This window comes from Molothrus aeneus, chromosome 3 (assembly GCF_037042795.1).
Source record: "Molothrus aeneus isolate 106 chromosome 3, BPBGC_Maene_1.0, whole genome shotgun sequence".
Classification (NCBI taxonomy): Eukaryota; Metazoa; Chordata; class Aves; order Passeriformes; family Icteridae; genus Molothrus; species Molothrus aeneus.
The window spans coordinates 2,386,814-2,406,794 of record NC_089648.1 but is presented as its reverse complement, the minus strand read 5'-3'; the positions used below and the strand labels follow the sequence as shown (position 1 = coordinate 2,406,794).

Here is a 19,981-nt window from a genome sequence, read left to right as displayed (position 1 = left end):
CCAGGGTCAATGTTCATTTTTCCAAGCAGGAAGCAAATTATTTCTTTTTTTTTTTTTTTTTTTTTTTCTTTAGCTGGAAGACTTATGCCAAATATCAACATTTCCCCACTGGATCATCAGCAAACATAACCAATAATTCTATTAATTTTATTAGTTAATGTGCAACTCACCATGTGCAAACAATTGCAAAGACCTCACAGGTAAGATTTTGACTATTTAATCCAAGTTTATCATGAAATTCCACAAGTACTGAAATGTAGCTAAAGGTGGGAGTGACAGAAAATATTTTCTTAAGGAAGCCATGGAGGTATTTTTAGATTCTCTAACAGAAATAGCAACTCTCCCAAACTATGTTTGCCATGGTCATACTCACACACGTGCAGCACACAGATACTTCCAAATTCTCATTCTGCTCATCCACAGCAACAGGAACTTCACCCACTGCCATTCCTCAAGCAAATACTCAAACTGACCAGGACAAGGAAATTGTGTTTACCAAAACAAAAGCTGAACTTCCAGAAAGCACTGCCCTGTCTGCAAAGCAGTGCCTGAGCTCCTTTTTATTCCTTCTCTTCAAGCAAATGTTTGTTTACCCTGATTTTGGCACCAGAAGCAATCGGGGGACCTCAGAGCAATCAAAGCCCAGCTTTGGGTTTAAATGGCCCTGGAATAACAGAGCTGTGTCCCACAGGGAGCAGAGGATGCAGGGAGGGGGTGCCTTGGAGGATTTGAGGAAGAGTTGTTTTTACCACTTCTGCTCATGTCACATTTATGGTCACTATTAAAATCCAGAACTGCCAATCTTTATCGCCCTCAAGAAGGAACCAAGATCCTCTAGGCAAAAAGAGATTTCCTCTGTGGCTTTTCCAAACAGGAATCACTACTCAGGGAGCACACTGCCAGGGCCTCAGTTGTTTTGGATTGCCTGATCCTCATGGCTGAGCTCAAGGAGCAAAGCTCCTGGTACTCCACATCATTTCTGGACTGTTCTCTTCTAGTTCCAGGACACTGGGAATCAAATATTCCCACACTGTTCAAAGATAATGCCCCATAACATTTAAGGAATGACTGGACTGCAGGGTACAAAAGTTTGCCAGCAGTTATCATTTCTGGCTTATCAATAAATGAGTTTCACACTGTAAAGTCAGTTTGACAGAGGATCTGCTCAAAGAGGGATTGAAAAGATAAACTGCATCTGTTCCATGAATCCAGGATGTCCTGAGCTTCCCACAGAGCCTCATTTCAAAACCAAACCCCACCCCAACTATCCCCAGCACCCAAACCCAACTTTGGCACTTGCACATTTGTGACTCAGCCAGGGTTTGGATTTCTGGCTAACCAAGGCTGAAGAAAGACCTTTCCTTCCTTCTTGCATCTGAGTTTTTCAGCCTGAAGCTCTGAGAAGGAATCCCAGATAAATAACCACTGCTGGGCAATGCCAGTATGAAAGGACACATTCCTCATGGGGTCTCTTTATCCCAACCCCTCTGCTCATGGCACAACAGCCATCAGGCTTTGTATCCATTCATATGTTGCATTTTAACCACTCCAAAGGAAAGAACAAAAGCTCTCCTCTAGAATGAGTTCCTTCACATTTTATTCAATTACCATGGTAGTTCTCTGTCTCTAATTCACACCATGAAAAACCACAGATAATTCTTCTGAAGGAATGCCTTTTTTAATGGATGTATTCTCAGCAGCAACAAACTCTTTATCCTTCTGGTGAGCTCAACTCTGCTAAAACAACATCTCAAATTTCTGAAGGTAAATGTGCATTTGATATGGATTTGTTGAGGGTGACCAAAAACAAGAGGATCCTTGTGCAAGGCAGAATGAAGCCCTTGTGCTTCCCAGCAGAGAGAACTGCTCCTTCCAGAAAATTGGGCTGAGGGCACAGCAATCAGTACCTCTTAAAATGATCAAGTTATTACTCCCACAAAGTGTTTAGTTCTCTGATTTACTAAGGAATATATTTACAATATCGGAGTCAAGGATTCACCAAAAAAGCAAATTTCAGTGTAAATGAAGGGTGTCTGTCTTCTTTCCTAAACACTTCCATTTCAGCAAAGGTTTTCCTGGAAAAGTTACTCTTTTGTATTAAAGGAAATGGTGAGAGTGAAAATCATGCATTATGATCAAAGCATTAATGTGCTTTTCCCTCTCACATCAAAGGAGCAGCACAAGGACTGGTTTTACAAATTAGATATCCAAATCAGACAGACTTTAGGAGTAAGAAAATTCACCTTGGCAGTAACACATAGCAGCTGTTTATAATGGATTTAATAACTGGATAGCAATAGGAAAAGTTATTTAAAGAACTTGATACTCTCTATGGCTCTGTGTTGTGGCTGAGGGAGGAGAAGAGAATAAAAAGGCAAAGGTAGCAGCTCCTCTGGTTTAATTGTCTCTAAATCTCTCTCACACTGGAAATGTACATAACACTTAATCCATTTCTCTGTAGAGTTTTTCATGTGAGTTCCCTGATTATTCATGTCTGTCAAAAATAACTGGTTTACTTCCAAGAAATGTAATGCAAGCCCTTCTGACATGAGTTTCCCCAGGCATTCTATGAGACTGCAAGGAAGAGAGGGGCCTGTGCAGCTGGTGATAGAACTTGATGCTGGAACTGCACTGAGTTTTGCCCATTCTTATCCTCCAGTCGATGCATTTTCCTGGCAGGTCAAAGAACACCCTCTGTGAAAGGACTGGGTTAAAGTCCTGGAAGCATTTTAATCCAAGGCTGTGCTGCAATACTTGGTACCCACATGATGACCCAAATCCAGCAATAAATCCCACAGCAAAGTTACCCCCCCCTCAAAGAAAACTTTATTTATTCAAGCAGTCCATTCCCCACGAAGCTACAAAAACACAGCAGCTCAGAGCTGGATGGAACACAACAGCAGCCATCCACAACGTCACTGAACACAGAATAGAAAAGCTCCAAGGAAAAAATGCAGCTCTGGAAGTGGCAGCTTGCAAGGGAGGAACACTAACACCTCTTGACAACATCACTGAAATAGGATCTATAACACAACAACAGATGTGAAACCCTGATCTCAACTATTTAGGATCAGAAATGCAAAGAGGATACAGAAGGCACCTTCCCAACACACATTCAAGCACATGTTTTTGCTTCTGAGCACAAATTTTCCTCTTTGATGCTCTGCAGGCTCTGAAACCACCACTCTGACATCATCTGAAATATTTGTTTAACTGCTGTGTAGGCCACAAGAAAGAAACATTAGTGAGCCGACTGAAAAAATTCACCTTTTTTTCAGAGAAAATCTGAAAAGATCCCTGAAATGGGGTAGAGAGAGTAGAGCTTTAAATAATGCTGCCAAAAACTCAAATCAGTAAGCTTAGACAAAAATGGAGAAAGCAAGAGTTAACATAAGGTAAAACAGTGAAGGGAAAAAGCAACACAGAACTTGCAATTGAGTATCTCAAAAGTAAGGAAAGAAAGAAGAAATATTCCAGCTCTTTCTGTTCACAGGTGAAAGGAATTTTGGCCACCTGAAATTGCTCTGCAGGAAGCTTTTCAAGTGAGGGTAATCAAGGTTTTTAAACAGTCAGGAAGTTGCCTCAGTGTCAACCTGGAACCTGAAACCTGAACAACACTTGGCTGCCTGCCAAGGGAAGAGCAAAACAAAATCTGCCTTTACACGTGTTATTTCCAGAAGCTGACAGCGTCCTCACTAAAGAAAAGACCAACACTTTTTCCTCTTGTGGTTCAAGTATCACCAAAAATGAAGAGTATCTTTCACTTCCTGAAAAGCACCATCATTTCTCACTAAGTGACATCAGTGAAACAGTTGCAGGAATCACTTATTCAAAGACTCTGAGCCTCTTCTGTTCAGTCTTGTTATTTTTAGCTTCAGTAGATTTCGCACTCCTCAGTACCTCAGATTGCAAAGAATTTGGCTCTATCTTTAGAGGCAGAGCAGCTAAATGAGAATTCCATCTCTGGGGAATGATGAAGTTGGGTGGCTGAGGCACTGCCCACACCTGGAGCACGCAGGGCTCTGTCAGCACAAATCTCAGCCCTTGAGAAGGCAGGGAAAGGAAATCTCAAAAGTCACCCCAACAAACACCTGCAGCTCCAAACCACATCCCTCTGGCAGCTTTCTGCTGCTCCCCAGTGCAACCTGTGAAATCCAGTGCTCTCTGAGACAGATGATGCTTTAGCTTCTCTTACCAGGAAAAACTGCAGTGCTGAGGATAAAGGTGGGAAGCTATCATTGCAAAATGTGTGCCAAAAAATCCTGCTATTAATTCTGAACAGGGAAGAGCCAGGACTAACTGAAAGCTGATTTTTTAAAGGTACCTCCCGCAAACCCACCTTATCAAGATACAGAAGGAGAAATCCCAAAGGTTGACAGTTCCAAATGCATCTGGAAAAGTCAAAACATAAAATGGGGATGACCAGACATAATGCAGGACATCTTCTTTTGGCAAATCTGCAGAGGCTACAAAGGTACAAAATAAAACTTCTTAAGACTTCCTTTCTCCACTAAGGAAAGAACACAGGAATGAAAAGCTTTCCTTTTGCTGCTCATTCAGTCACTGCCAACTCCCTAAATGCCTTTTCATCCAAAAATTTCTCATGAGCAGAGTCTGTAATGAGAGGGAAGCTTTGTACTGGACAAACTGGAGAAGTGAGACATTTCCCCATCCTTCTGCTCCAGCCCTTCCCGATTATTCGGCTGGAAGACATCAGTGATCCCACAAGATAGCTGAAGATGAGCAGCAATGCTTGATACTGGATTGCAACCAACCTTTCAGGTAAAACACCAGAACAACTGGAATGCTGATTTTTTTAAAAACCACATCCTACAAAAGTGGAAAAGAAGGTTTTCTGTTCGTGCTGCATTCCTTTCAAATGACAGCCTGTTTACAGATGCCCTTGCCAAGAAAGTAATATCCCAAAGGAGAATTTGACAATTTCCTTCAGCTTTAAAATAACTCTGATGCTCTTGCAGAGTACATCTGCTCTTCTGCAGGGAAATTTAACCACTCTTCTCTTTTTCCACCTTCCTAACTTCTCGTTTTTACATTTGACACAGAAAATCAAACAGCTTTGTATTAGGTTTAACTGGCACAATCACTTGTTACTACGACCTAAAAACAACTTCTGTTTCACATTTTCAGAGGGAGGGAAGGAGAAGAACTGGGTAAATCTGGGGTTTGTCAGTCCCAGTGTAACAACACACCAGGAACTGGGAGGACAGTGTAGGAAACACCCCAGCTGACCTCACATTCCCAACATGTTCCCCTATTGACTATTTATTTACTATTTACTATTTATTTCTTATTCCCACGGTATTTCCACATCTCCACAAAAGCAAAAGTGCCCTAAATTCTGGTTTCTTTACGTTTAAAATAGCAACACATTCCCAGACATTTCTCTTCAAACATCTAAGGTGCTTTTTGCATGAAATCTCCAGAATTGTGGTCATGACTGAAGCCAGATTTCAGAAAGCGTTCGAATGCAATTTGTAATAAAGGCATCCAGACAAAAGCAGGACACTGCTGCTGTGAGAGACTTCCCATTAATGAAGTACTGGAAAGTGTGTGTGACTCCCAACATCAACAGAGTACATCACCCCACAAGAGACACTTAACAAGTGTATTGTGAGTAAAATTCTGCAATTTACTCATTCTGCCTGTTACTTCACAAGAACAGTCATTTTAACTACCAAAATACACATTTTTAATTTAAATTCTTGACAGTTCTACCATTTAGCTTAGAGTTACTACAGAAGTGAATACATTTCCTGGCAGGAACACAACCCCACAGGTGAATCTTCTTGAAGATTTATGTGAGTCCCTCTAAAATTGTTCAACACACCTGAGTTATACAAGTAAGGACTTCAAAGGAAGAAAACAACAACAGTAGCATTGCCTCACAAACTGGGTGGAAAAGTAACAAGTTTGGGAGCCAGTGATGGCAATACAAGTCTTGGTTAAACAAATAATCCAGAGAAATGAGAAGATGGCAACAGTGATATGAATTGGATATGAATTAGCTGGTTCTTATTTATATATCACCATGGAAATAATGGGCCACTATAGGTATTTATTATTTCAGTACCTGTGTTTTTCTAAAGCTTACCTTGGTTCTATATTTTAATACAGAAAAAAAAAATCCAGAAACATTTGGAAATATTTTACATTTAACAGTATCTATTAACCCCCTGATTAGAATATTTCTAATAAATGTCTCAGATTAGCACTGCTCCCCCATGTGTACAATCCATAACAACAACAGAGAAGAAATTCAATCACATAAAACACGTCAAGTATTCAGAATAAGGCTCCTACTTACGTTTCTGTGTCTGAAACTAATGACTCATTATTACACACATCATTGAAGGTATGAAGTTGGTTCTATATTTAGAAAAAGGAAGAAAAAAATTACAATTTCGTCCAAATATTTGGTGAGGCACTTTTCTTGTATTTCAAAATAGTATTAGTGACATTATAGGACTTGATATGTTTTTAAGGAAGTTGTTTAGACAAAATTAAAGAACAAAAATCATGTATTTTTACAGGAAATGAAGCTTTCACACATGTCCAAGCTCTTAAAGACATTACAGAGGAAAAAAAGCAAGTCTGTTAAAAGTTTTACATGTCTTTTCCACTTCTTCCCTCAGCACCAATGGCTCTGTATCCAATTCTTTACATGTGCACAACATTTTATAAAATATTTTAAATTATGTAATAGACCTTACTTGGCATCTTATTAAAAAAAAAAAAAAAAAAACTGAAGGCACAGCAATGTGAATTTTTGCAGTTAAAATTAAACTCATTGCATAACTTTGTCAAAATATTTACTCTCTTGAAACAAGTCTAGTCCATGCAGTCTATAATTCAGGTGAATTCACTAATCCTCTCAATAACTCTGTGTGTAAAGACTTCTCAAGAGTTATTTGTGTCCAATCTCAACAACCTTCAGGGGGGAAAAACAGTTTTGAAAAGCCAAGATAGTAAACATGCACTGAAACTGAGGAGATGTGAGAGCCTGACCACACAATTATTAATAGATTGGTTACTAATGGAGAATTTCAAATCCCACATGTTGAGGAGTGGAAATTAGAGCTGGGTCACACAACACAGTGGAAGCTCACTGATTTTTCTTAAGATTCACCTCCAAATGAAAATCTTTTGAAAGAGTGATAGACTTGAGCTGTTCCTATCACCAGTTTTAAATCCAGGCTCACCACTGATCAACACCTCCCTTAATACCAAATCCTTCTCCAAAGCAATTCTGACAAAGACTCTGTAATTCATACTGGGATTTGCAAACAAGTTATTCCCAATAACTTCAACTAAACTCTCTTAAACTAAACAGAATTCTGCTAAATTAAACTTAAACTAAATGGAACTCAGCACAAGACCAAGCTCACGTGGGACAGTTTGCAACACCTTGCTCTCCCTCACCTCCTAACAGGTTTTTCACTTCAAGGTTTTGTTTCCTTGAATGCCTTGAGGGAAAAAATCCTTTTTCATTTTTTACTATCCATGAAACATGGTAAGAAACTAAAGGCACTAAAGGCACTCAATTGATACAACACAAATGTGGCAGTGAGAAAGGACACAAAGGTGGAAAGGCTTCAGCAGAGAAAACTGAGCACTAAAACTGTCCCTGGGCTCATCTCCAGAGGCAGGCACCAAAACAGGAAAAGAACATTCTATTTGTGGGGCAAGAGGGGACAGAGAGGGTATTTTGGGGCTGAACCTCCTCAACAGGTGACTGAGAGATGAAATGGAAGAGAAACAAGGTAACAACAAAAATAAAACTTTCTATGATTTGAATGAGAAAGAAGAAAAAATTGTCTCAATGTTCCAGAGCACTTTTAAAGACTATATTCACATTAAAAAAACAGACTTGGTAACTTATTAGCATGAATTAGCTTACAATATTCAATTTTTACTATTTTTTATTATTTGCTTTAGTCTAAAAACACTGTAAAATTTTTCTTCTGTTAATACATGTCTGTTCTTTAAAAGCTCTCATTTTTACAGCAATATTCATCAATCACAACAGGTGAAAACATGTAACTACTTAACACAACTTCACACTCCCTTAAATGAGCTAGAAAATGCCTGAAAAAATAAAGCAGCTGAAGAGTTCTTATTTTCAGACTTTGTTTTGGCAAGGATACACAAAAAAACACACAGTGGTAGCTGAACAAGGAGAATTGTATAAAACCAAAGGAAGGGATTTATAGGAATTGAATGTAATTGGAACTCTGAAAAAGTGGAAACAGATTTTTAGATTAATTATAGTGGTGGATGCAGTTCACAGCCTGTTTGTACAACCTAGTAAGTTACCTGTATGTAAATATTTACTTTGGGTAAAAGCCAGCAATAATCTGATAAAAAGTACTTACAGATCCCTTTAAATTGTCATTTATTAAATTGAAGGTACTTCTATCTATAGCTACAGTGAGAAGCAAAATGAAGTTTAAGTAAACTTGTACTCAGTGACACCACATCATCAGAAGAGAGGAGGCCAAATATGCTCAGAAAACAAAAAACTGAAAAGGCTCAGATGGATAAAAAACTTCATGTTTGCCCTCCTGTGGGACTGTTTCTCTATGGTTATAGGCAGCAATGACAAATCAAATGTGCCTGGTGCTACGTGGAGCATTTCCATGGCAAAGGGAAAAGATGGGGATTTTTTTTTTAGTTTGAATTGTTTCCCATTTGATGCTGTATGTATTTACCTCTTCAATTCCACCTCCTGCTAACGAGTGCAGAACTGCTCTCTCTGGAGCAGCAGACTGCTCTAAGGAACAGAAAATGAGATTTGTGCAATACAAAGCAGCAGCTAATTGCAGCAGGGTCAGGATGCTGCAAAGCTAAAACTGCAAACAGATTAAAAGCCTTTCCCAACACCAAATACTGCTGTGGCAGGGGGCTCCATTTCAACCCAGCTGTCACAAAGCCCAGTTCTAAGGGTGCTGTTCAGTGAATTGTTCAGGTAATGTGAGCCAGTTCCATATGGTGCAAACTCAGACACCACTTGGAGTCAGCTCCCAGCAAACCCTACCCTCACCACCATGGCTGATATTTCCTAAGGCTGCATGTAAGAGGATCCTGCTGCTTTCACACATTAAAAAAAAAACAAACCCTCAAACAAGGCTGTAAATCGTAAATTGCAACAAGAAACGTTTTTTGCAAACAACAATAATTGGTATTTTTAAAATAATTGGCAACAAACAACAATAATTGGTATTTTAAAAATAAGTCCTTACTGTTATTTGGCTCAGGCCAGCCAATCTCATGGTCAGAGTTGGTGACATGAAGTATTTGAAAGCAAGATCAAGACTTTCTTTATCAAAGCACAAGGCTGTGTCCAAGGGCTCCTTGACTGTGCTCCACATTAAATCTGCCATGTTCCTGGCCGCGCTCTGCCGCAGCTCCTGGTCTGACAGTTTACACAAATACCTGCACAAATCACAACAAAAACAAACAGGGCATGATCCAAACCACAACCTTCCTGGAGCCATCCTCATTACAGCAAAGATGGGCTTCTCTAAGATCACTCAGTCTTAAAACACCACTATTAAAAGTTGGCACCAATTAATGAAAAACAGCAAGGAAAATCAGAAATATGTGTAATATTTTTAAAGTAAGTCAATTGCTAAAGAACTTAAGTCCTTTCTCTTGCAGTCTTCTAATCTTGCACAATGAGTTGCAACACAAATATTCTCTGCAAACGGAAAACATAAGAAATACTTACAAAAGCTAATGTACAGAACCTGGTGAAACCTCAGAAGACCAATACACAGAAAATCTGCAGTGAAATGCCAGTAAAGTTCACGTACAAAACACCAACACAACTGAGAATTTCTTCTAATTGAATGTGTAACAGAGAAATGTTTAGAAACAAGCCTTCCTGAGCTTAATTTGATGCCATTAAAGATGGCACAGTGAAAGGTACACGCATACAAAGTTAGCATAATTAATTTTTTCTGCTTTTTTTCGGGGTTTTGAAGTTTCAGCTACATCCAAACTAGATTGAACTACACAGAAATGTGTTAAAAATCCATTTGTTTGACAGCCTAAGCCTGGATCTCTCCTTGGAAACTGGCCAAATAGATGCATGAATCTTTTAAAAAACACACAAGATATTAAACTACACTTAAGCAGATTTATGCACCGTTCCTTTGCATTTACATCATATAAACATCAGTACTTTTTTGTCAAAAGCAAAATTACAGGCTGTGACTCTTATTTAGATGATGGTTCTTTTCCACAGCTCTTGTGTAGAAGCCTAAAATAAACACACTTAAATGATACTTAACACTGTCAAACAGAGAAAAGAGACTTCAGTGCAAATAATCCCAGAGACTGGAGATGCAGACAGGAATCACACATCAGTAACAGGGGGACAAAAGCAGGACCATTCCAGGCCAAGGCAATCAGATCCCTCCCTGCTCTTTGGTCTGAAATTTGCCTTCCTGTGTGGAGCACTGAAAATCAAATCCTGGCAAGAAAATGCTGCTTCTGTGCTGAGCTCTGAACAGCAGCAAAGCAGGGGTGGAAAGGGAACGTTCAGTGAAAAAATGCAGCACAAAGCAGAGCCAGGACCTGCCTTTAACCTGCACACAGGTGAGAGTTTCACTCTGAGGAGAAAATGTCCTGTCTGTGCTACCAAACAATCATTTGTGATTAGCAAATGAGTGATTTGTCACCAGCAAACAGTGATGACAGCACTTGTGTTCCAGCCACCATGCTGTCTGTCCTGCCCTTCTGACAAAGGGACATCCAGCATCTCTGCCCAAGCTGTGCCAACAGCAAATGAAACACTGAGCATTTCTTTTATGGGAGTGGCAGTGAGTGAAAGAACAGAGGCCATAATTAAGCTCCCACACCCTAAGCAGGTACAGTTTGGGATTTCAGAGTTGCCATCCCTGGAAGTGCTCAAAAAAAGGGCAGAAGTGGCACCTGGGGCCATTGTTTAGTGGTGAGCATGGCAGGGCTGGGTCAAAGGCTGGACTCCATCTCAGGGGCCTTTTCCAACCTTCATGATTCCACAACTCTCAGCAATATCAGATCCATTTTCCTCTTCCCTTTTTCATATGCAAACTCTCAGCAGGTCTGGTTGCCAGAGCTTTTCTGTGTCCGTAATTCCATCAAATCACACTCAACAGTTTGGTGAAGCATTTCTAAAGATCTCAGACATGTCCAAACACATCCCAAGAACTCCCTCACTCCACAAAGGACAGAGGAGTGCTGGCATGCACTGAGCAGGGGCATGGGCACACCTACACACACAGAGGAAGGGTGCTTTGGTGCCTTCACTCAATTTTTGGAACAGGACTTGGACCTGAAATCTTCCTCACACTACAAAGTCTGGTGAAGTAACTACATTGACATAGTTTATAAAATAGAACAGTCCTTATTTTAATGCAACATTATCAGTCTAAACCTACTTTCATTTATACAATGCACATTACATCCACACTTTGAACCTGAATCAGACTTGTGTCATGTTTGCTTTATTATGATATTGAGAGTGTGTTGCTAAAAACCTGCACGTTATAATAAGTGGAACTCTGGTGTAGGTGCATTTTCATAGCTACAGAAGTACTTTAACAGTATCTTCTGTTTTGCCAAGGCTCTAAAGCAAGAGAACAGAGCACTTGTTACCACACAGTTTTTAACACAACAGGCTTTTCTAACCTAAAAAGAAGCAGAAGATGGCAAACTTCTCTCTAGAAGTGTAACAGCAGCCAGCACTAGAAAATTTATTGGCACCACTACACTGGTCATAAATCAAACATGATCCTATCTTTACTCCAAAGATTAAAACCACACAAACTTGCCAAGTAGGCCACACCTCCTTTTTTATTGTGGAAAGATGGAATGGTTTAAACCTGACTGCATCAGTAACACTTGATGTTTCTAGAGGTGTAACATTACTATTAACAAAAGAGATCTTTACCTAGCACTGACAATTAAATCACACCTTCCCCTCCACTGAACAGCTGTAAATTTGCTGCATGGCCTGATGTAAGGACAGTGGAGCAAGGGAAATGTCTATTTAACCCAAAATAGCCCCTCTAAGAGCAGATTAAAGATTTATCCCATGTATAAAAAAATGGATGAACCCATCTACTACTGTGAATTCATTTATCTCTTTCTATTTCTACTTTTGGCTCTCTCATTAACCTGTGCCAGTCAGTTTGACAATTATGCCTGAGTGAAAAACAAACTCCTTTCATTTCTTCCATCTGCAGCCTGACAACGGGGTGGCACCTTCTCCATTCCTTGTTTTTAAAAACCTGTGAATTACCATTTCCTACTTGTTATCTTCATATCATTCATACATTACATGAATTGCCCTATCAAAGTAACTAAAAAACCCTCCTAGACTCTGCCTCTCCTCCTCTCAATGTAAATTTTTCATTGCCACCTCCTTTGTCACCCTTCCTACCACCAAGGTAGTTCTGTTATTATCTGCAGGATGGAAGGATCAGAACTGTATAGACAGTATAGAAATGTGAATGTGTGACTGACTCATGTAATGGCTTAATAATAGCTTCCATTTTGCCCTTCATTATTTTTTTAATTCCTACATTTTTATCTTTTTGAGTCTGATGAGCATTAAGTCTTCAAGGAAGAGATGAATGATATGCCAGGACTGTGTAATCTATTTAATCTGGAGTTTTTGCCTAAATGAGACTTTCAGAATAAAACATAACTTTTTTTCTACAACTGCAGAAAGGATACTCCACACATTATAGGACCTGTCCTGCCAGCCTGGCATACTTAAAATAATCAAATAATATTTATATCTACATTTAATTTTTTTAATATCAGTTTTAACTCACTTAAATTATTTCACTTTGCTGTATTTGGGGACAGAGAGAGTTCAGTTTTAAACATGCAGCTCCATGCTAATGTAATGCTTACAATCACATCTTATGCTTCAGGACTTCAGCTACTCAGCTGTGAAATCATCTTTTTTTCCTTCATCTGACTCCTTTGGACCACAGCTGCAAAAGGGCATCCAGCAGAATGAGTCAATTCTCCTGAAGTGTCTGGTTTTTGTCTTCTGATTTATCTATTCTTTTTACTTTAAATTTCCAGATTTTTGGAGGAGGCAAATATTTTTTTTGTGATTCAAACCTTCAGGGCTCATTACAAGAGGTTTTTATGACATGTGATGGCAAGGAGTGGTCTTGGATACTCCCATAAACCCCATCTGAAGATGAATCTTTTTAACACAGGAGAGTAATTTGAATTCTTTCAGCTGCATTCTCTGTGGGAAGCACCACGGATCAGGAATTGTTTGGAGCTTCCACTTCCTCTGCATGCACCAGTGCTGTGTGTGCCCTGTGCCAAAAAATGTCTCCAGATCCATATTCCAGCAGGAGCCAGGGAGAAGGGGATGGGAGCAGAAAAGGGGTGGTACAAAACCTGTTCCTGGGCAGTGGCACTGCTGCAGCACAGAGCTCTCTGTGGCCCTTTCAGTCAACAGCCCCACCACTGAAAATTCTCTGCTCCCCAAGGGCTCTGCTGAGAGCTCCTGCAGCCCTGAGACCCCAGGACCTGCAGCCCTCCAGAGCATCTCTCACCTCTGACCCTGAGGCAGAAAACGTGGGACCAATTGCTCATAAACAGACATCAGCAACTCACCCTCATTTATAACTGCACTAAGTCAGGACTTCATTTCTTGAGTCACTTCTGGAAGTCTCATTTAATGGAAGTTTTGCAATTTTAAATGCAGAATTCTAAGGTATTAGGATCAGTAAGAGCTTCCTTCTAAGGAGGTCAAAATAATTTTGTTTTCTTACTGAAAGATGCCAACTTTATTTCATGTAATTTTAAATTTAATCCTTGATTTCTTTCCTACACTGCTTAAAACCACAGCCCCTTCAGAGGCAAGATGTGAATGCCTGTGCTCCATTGGCCAGACAGAAAATAACATTTATTCATCTTTTTCTAGTGGCAGCAATAATGACAGGATTGCGTCCTGATCTCTGGAAATGACCTCCTCTGTATAAATACACACTTTGCTGGTTCCTTCATCCACTCCTTGTAGAAATAACCATTACATGAGGGTAACCTCAGCTGATGAAAAGTCAGGTGATGACTGGTGCATTTTGCTGGTCAGCCCTGCAAAATGCACTTCCTGCAAGGAGCCTACAGGAGCAGAAACTGGAACTAAATCAGAGCCCCAGGAGCTCCCTCTGGACTAAAACCCTCTCCTCCAAAGCCTTGCAGTTTGCAGGGCAGCAGAAGCTCTGCAGCATTTCCTTAGAAGGTGCTGTGCTGCTGTGCCCAGGATTGTGTCCCCTTTTTCCTGTCTTTTTCCTGAAGTAAAAGCAGATGGAGAGCCAGAGACCCAAGCTGCTAAGCCAGGATCTGTAAGTGTGACACCACGTGGTGTGAGCTGCATCCATCAGGAAACTCCTCCTTCCCTGAAGGCATCTGGGTTCACTTCTGTCCCACCCCAAGGCACAGCACCAGAGCTCATTTCTGTTATGTGCCCTCCAAGCTTCAGTCCCACTCCATAGGCAAATCTTCACTAAAAAAGCTCTGATTTGATAACACTGAGCAACCTCAGATCCCATCAGGATTCAGCTGTGAAAAATAAAACCTGGGAGAACATCACCTTCCTGGCCTCAGCTGGGTTTTCCATGGATGTATCCTGTGACAGTGTTATCTTTGTGATTGATGTGAACCTATTGGAAATTCTACAGACAGACATCAGGGGCATTATTTATGGCAAGAAGCTGCTGACAAATCAAACTGCAAATCAAATCTTCTAATGGGTAAAGAGGAAGACATGAGAACACCCCCCCAAACAAAATCTTCTACACATTCCAGTGACCCCAATTGCACCTACAGTTATAAAATAGAAAATGTTTTAAGCATTACAGCATGACAAGCAAGAATTAGCAGCAGCAACTACAGGATGTGTTATTCTGTCTCCCTCAGTAGTTCCTTATCATCAGCCTAACTCCAATTGCTGATCCCTCAATGCTCTTTTCCATTTCCATACATTGCAAGAAGACAGGGAAGGCTCATGACCAAATTCCCAACAAGCATTAATGGAGTATGTACAGAGACCAGCACTTGAGAATCCTCTGCCTGCCCTCTCTTGACTGCCTCATGATTAATAATTACCTTTGGAAGATTTCAAAGATAGTACATCAGCATTAAAGGAGTGCACATGGCTGGACTGGAGCTCAAGAGTGATGAGTTTTATTAAAAGATCAAAATACTCTTCTCTCTGCTGGTATCATTTTAGTAGAAACCACAGTATAGGAATATAGACCGACAGCCAAGTCAGTACTTAAATTTTTACAGTCAATATAAAACCAGAGCTTTTTAAAATATGAAACAATTCCCAGTCTCATTGTTCTGGGAGCCTGTTTGTTGCCAATGTAATTATTTTTGTTGAGTGTTATTTTACACTGGCATAGTTAAGACAGAATAATGTGTAAAGGCCCATTTTTTGCTATGAGCAGTATAAGCACATTTCTAACAGTAGTCAGAGGAAACCCACAGCCTTGGAGGAGCTGTGCCTATGCAAAAGCAGTGGCCTGCACCAGGAAAATTTTAAGTTGGGCTACTGGAATGGGAATTAGCTGTGACCACACCCCTCCACCTCCAGGCAGATACACACACAGAGATCATTTCATCAGCAGCTCACTGAAATGTTTCTATTGTCCTGAGAAAGCCAATAAAAACAAATTGCTTGTATAATTAAATACCCTTACAAGTACTTCAATTTGAAAATGTTATTTTCATGATAGACAGCTTGATATAAAGCAAATCTTTGGGACTGGATATCTTTAGCTCCATAAGAGTGCAAGCAGACTTTTGATCACACTTCAGCTCCTGCCAGCTGGAAACCCAGAACATCAGAACGTTGTGAAGCTGTGTTCAAACTCAGGGTCTGAAATCCCAGTGACTGCACATTGCTCTTGTACTTCCAGCATCTCTCTGCAAATTTGATGGAGTTTTATAAAATATCACAGGGAGGGAGACTGGAGTACAGCTGGAGAATGGGGCTGGATGTCACACAATGTTCTTAACAAGATTGATCTGATTGATACTGAAATCAGATGCAAGGAGCTGCCCAAACTAACTCTAAACATTACCTCCACCCTCCTTGTTGAAATGATAGTCAGAGCAACAACCTGTACAATGACAAGTGGCAGCTGCAATTAGAAATAGGCGCCGTCACACAGTCCCACAAGAAAAATTCTTAAAATAAAAATTTACCTGATAACATAAGTCCTAAAGGGTATAATGTGCTGCATGACAGCAGGGATGTGTAGCCATATTCTGATCTATAATGCAAAAACAGAAATAGATAAAGATTTCATTAATGACATTTAAAGAGAACTGAAATACTCTTGGTACATTTGCACATGCAACCCCACTTGTAAAAAGGCTTTCTTGGTGGTTTTTGTTCAACTTCTCCATTTTCTGATTTTCCAAACTGGTACCCAAGGAATGCTTTTTTGACTTATAAGGAGGATTTGCATCTTTGCTGCTGGTCAGCTGGAAAATACAGACTTTGTATAAATAGTATACTGCCCAGGTATATTTTTGTATTTTGTATTTTCTGTAATTTCTTCAGTAGGAAAAACTCCTAGTCAGCCTTGTGGGTTTTTTTTTCCTTTTTCTTTAAGAGTTCACATGAGAATTATTCCATTCTTTAAATCCTTGCAAACCACTCCTAAACCAAGTAACACTGTTTGACTTGTGTTGTTTTGCTTCTTAGGGCTTACATATCCTTTAAAATAAGATGTTTTACAAGCAGTGATTAAGCAGAGTTTTTTACTACCATATTTGCATTTCTCATATTTACCATTCTGCCTTTACCACCTTTGCAAAACTGATTGCAGGAAGAAAATAAATGCAGAGGAAAAAAAAACCCAAAAACCAAAAACCAAACAACCTGAAACAGCTACTTAGCACCGCTGTGAGGAAAAGCACCGACCAAAGGACTTCCAGAGGCAAAGTCAGAGGTGCCATCTGCATTTCAAAAAGGAATTCAGAGCCTGTTAAACCTGTTACTCCGTGCCAGGTAAGGGCTGGAGCACAGATGAAGCAGCAGCAGCAGCAGCTGCTCCTGCCCACGTAAATTCAATGTAAATTCAATCATGTGCACTTTGCACAGCCCTTGTGAAAAGCAGCCCCATCACTCACTCAGGGCCCTCTGCATCCCCACCTCTGCTCTTAAAAGAATTTCAGCTTTGCAGCTGATGCAAGAAATTCTGGTAAGGACTCAATTCCATATGCAGAAAATGCATATATTCCCTGTATTCCTTCTTGACAGGAGAGAAGAATATTAGGCTGCAGTCAAACTTCTCAGCAGCTTCTTTTCAACGTTTCCAGCATTTGCCAAGGAACTTTTTGAGGCAGTTCTGACAAAAATATTTGCAGGCTTACTTTTAACAAGGCAACAAGCACTGCACAGTAACAATATAACCTACTTTGCAAGACAAACCAGCCAAACCTTCCCTCTGCAAAAAAAGACCACACTTGGAATAAACTTCTGATCCAACTGGCAGCCTCAAGAAGGGAAAAAATGCTAACATCCCAAAGATACAAAGTGTCACTAGAGGATGCTTGCTCTAGAAACAGGAATTAAATAACATTTTGACAAGGAATTGCAGGGGTGACAAATATACCATTGCCATTACGCCATTTGATTTTTAACACCGTGTACTCTGCTTCAAGTACAGTATGAGATACCAAAGAAAATACATTTCTTAGTGAAATAAAAGTATGAAATGTTTTTTAAAATACAGTTTGAAACAGCAAAGAAAATACATTTCTTTGTGAGATAAGAGTATGAAATGTTTTTATCATTTTGTTTTTATAGCTTTCACTGTTCACAGTAAGCTTCACTCTGTATTAGTTCCAACTCCTAAACTGAAATCATGCATCTGTAAACTTGTATTACACACAACCTTCAGCCATAGAATTCAATTAAAGCATCATTGCACATGTTACAAATGAAATTATGATTTTGAACATGGATTCACATTTGCATACTAACTTGTTAAAATGACATAAAAGAACGTATATAAAACGACATCAACTAGCATCTGTAAAGTGCCAAAAAATTACACCACTTTTTGCTTCCACCTGCTTGTAAGACAAAGTATTCACTACATCTGTTCTGTTCTCAAGTTTCAGAGAGTTTTTTTCCTATTATTTGCTCTTTACCAGAGGTAATGAATTTCTAGAAGGCAGTGGCTGAAGAACTCCTTCATCTTACAGGCTTGAAAAAAAAAAATTCCAGCATGGATATTTCACGGAATCTTTACAAGAATGGCAACTTAGCTGCCATTCTCAAGAGTTCCTACAGCTGTGAAATTGTATTTCAGGGTTACTGCACACTGTGGGCTGGCTTCACACACTGGGAACAAGGTAGCATTGACACTGCAGAGCTATTATTGGAATAAATATCTATATCCCATTAAATCAAATGTGTTGGGATAAAACCAAGGCAGATTAGCAGGGTTCTTGCTGAGACCACCACTATCTTCTTCAGGTTTGTGAATGATTATTTTTGTTTTAGTGGAGTTTGCTGCATTGGTTCACAATCAGCAACATCTCTTCAATTATTTATATTTCCCTAAGTTCTATGAATTAAACAGTGAAATTTTATAAAAGCAAACAGGGAAAGATGAATATTACATAAAAATCCTAAGTTCATGCATCATTATACAAGTGGAGAAATATATATATATTTTTAATATTGGCAAGATAAAATGTATTTTGTCCAAAAAAATTAGCTGCCTCATTTGGCTGCAATAAATACATTGCATTTGAAAGGCAGCAGCAGTGCTTCCAAGTATACTGAGTGATACCAAAATGCAGCAAGTGGATGAATAAAGCACCTTATACATAGAACATTTTCTTATACTTTCTGTAGTGAACTGACATTTAAAAATAAAATCTAAATACAATTTTTTTAAACAGTTTTCCTCAACTCACAGAGATTTGTCAGCAAAGCCAGACAGAGTTCAAAAGAAAGATGCCTGTTGAATGGGAAAAGCTGCAATGCTGGAAGAGGCTGAAGAAACAGTACTTTTAGTTATGGTTTGGGTTGAATTTCATTTTATCTGCCAGGTTTAGCCATGGAACCCATCTAAAACTGCTGCAAGAGCCAGCTTAACAGGTTACCTACTAAACCAAAGAGAAATGCAAAGTGGCTGAGTAAATATCTGAAAGGAGAAACTTTGCTGAGAAGTATTTTGGGATAGGGCACATAACTAAGAAGAAACAATTTATGTGGAAAAAAAAAAGACTTCTAAAAAGGACAATGAAGACAGGCAGTTGCACTGATGCAGGATACCCAGGAAATGGGATTTGCAGTCAGAATGCTGGCTTGAAAACATGCTGCTGTGATAGGGAGCTGCCACTCATTACTGAAGCAGCTTTGCCCCTTCTCACAAAAAAAAAAAAATAAAACAAAAATGCAGAAATGTTTGGTTCCATGACCAAAATTTCCTTGTGAACCAGAGTAACACCAGAACACACACTTTGAGCAGGTGATTTGATGAGGACTGCAGTAGCAGCAGTGAAGATGAAGCTCACACAATAGGTCCAGCAGAGAACACGCAGAGGGGCTGCAGAGCCCTCCTGGGCAGGAGGAAAAGGATGGAGCAGACCACGGCCTCACCCCGTTTGTTCTCTGAGCTGCAAATCAGGGATTCCCTCACTGAAGATCAGCACAGGGCCCACAGACCCCAACACCAGGCTGATTTCAGCACTGCCTCCCCCAGAGCATCCCCCTGGCTGGGCAGAACAGCACTGAGGAAGGAGGGAAGGTGTGTGGGAGGAAGGATCTGATTTGAAGTATTTCAAATTGCAATCAGTTCAAAGTCATGTCAAATTCACTCTGTACAAGGTATAACAAACTTCTGGTTTTCTTTTTGCCCATCCATAAGACAAGTCACAACTTCTATCCTGACATTACACTAAGTTTCAT

General features: G+C 39.8%; 1 protein-coding gene across 1 annotated transcript in view; it reads right to left on the bottom strand.

Annotated features, from left to right (window-relative positions):
* Nucleotides 1-19,981, bottom strand: part of USP34 (ubiquitin specific peptidase 34) — a 118,835-nt gene that overhangs the window by 71,457 nt on the left and 27,397 nt on the right. Inside the window, exons 6-8 of the mRNA XM_066546024.1 lie at nucleotides 16,252-16,319; nucleotides 9,261-9,453; nucleotides 6,326-6,387 (exon numbers count right to left, since the gene is read on the bottom strand). Of these exons, the coding sequence (XP_066402121.1) occupies nucleotides 6,326-6,387; nucleotides 9,261-9,453; nucleotides 16,252-16,319 (323 nt within the window). The remainder of the gene's footprint in view (nucleotides 1-6,325; nucleotides 6,388-9,260; nucleotides 9,454-16,251; nucleotides 16,320-19,981) is intronic.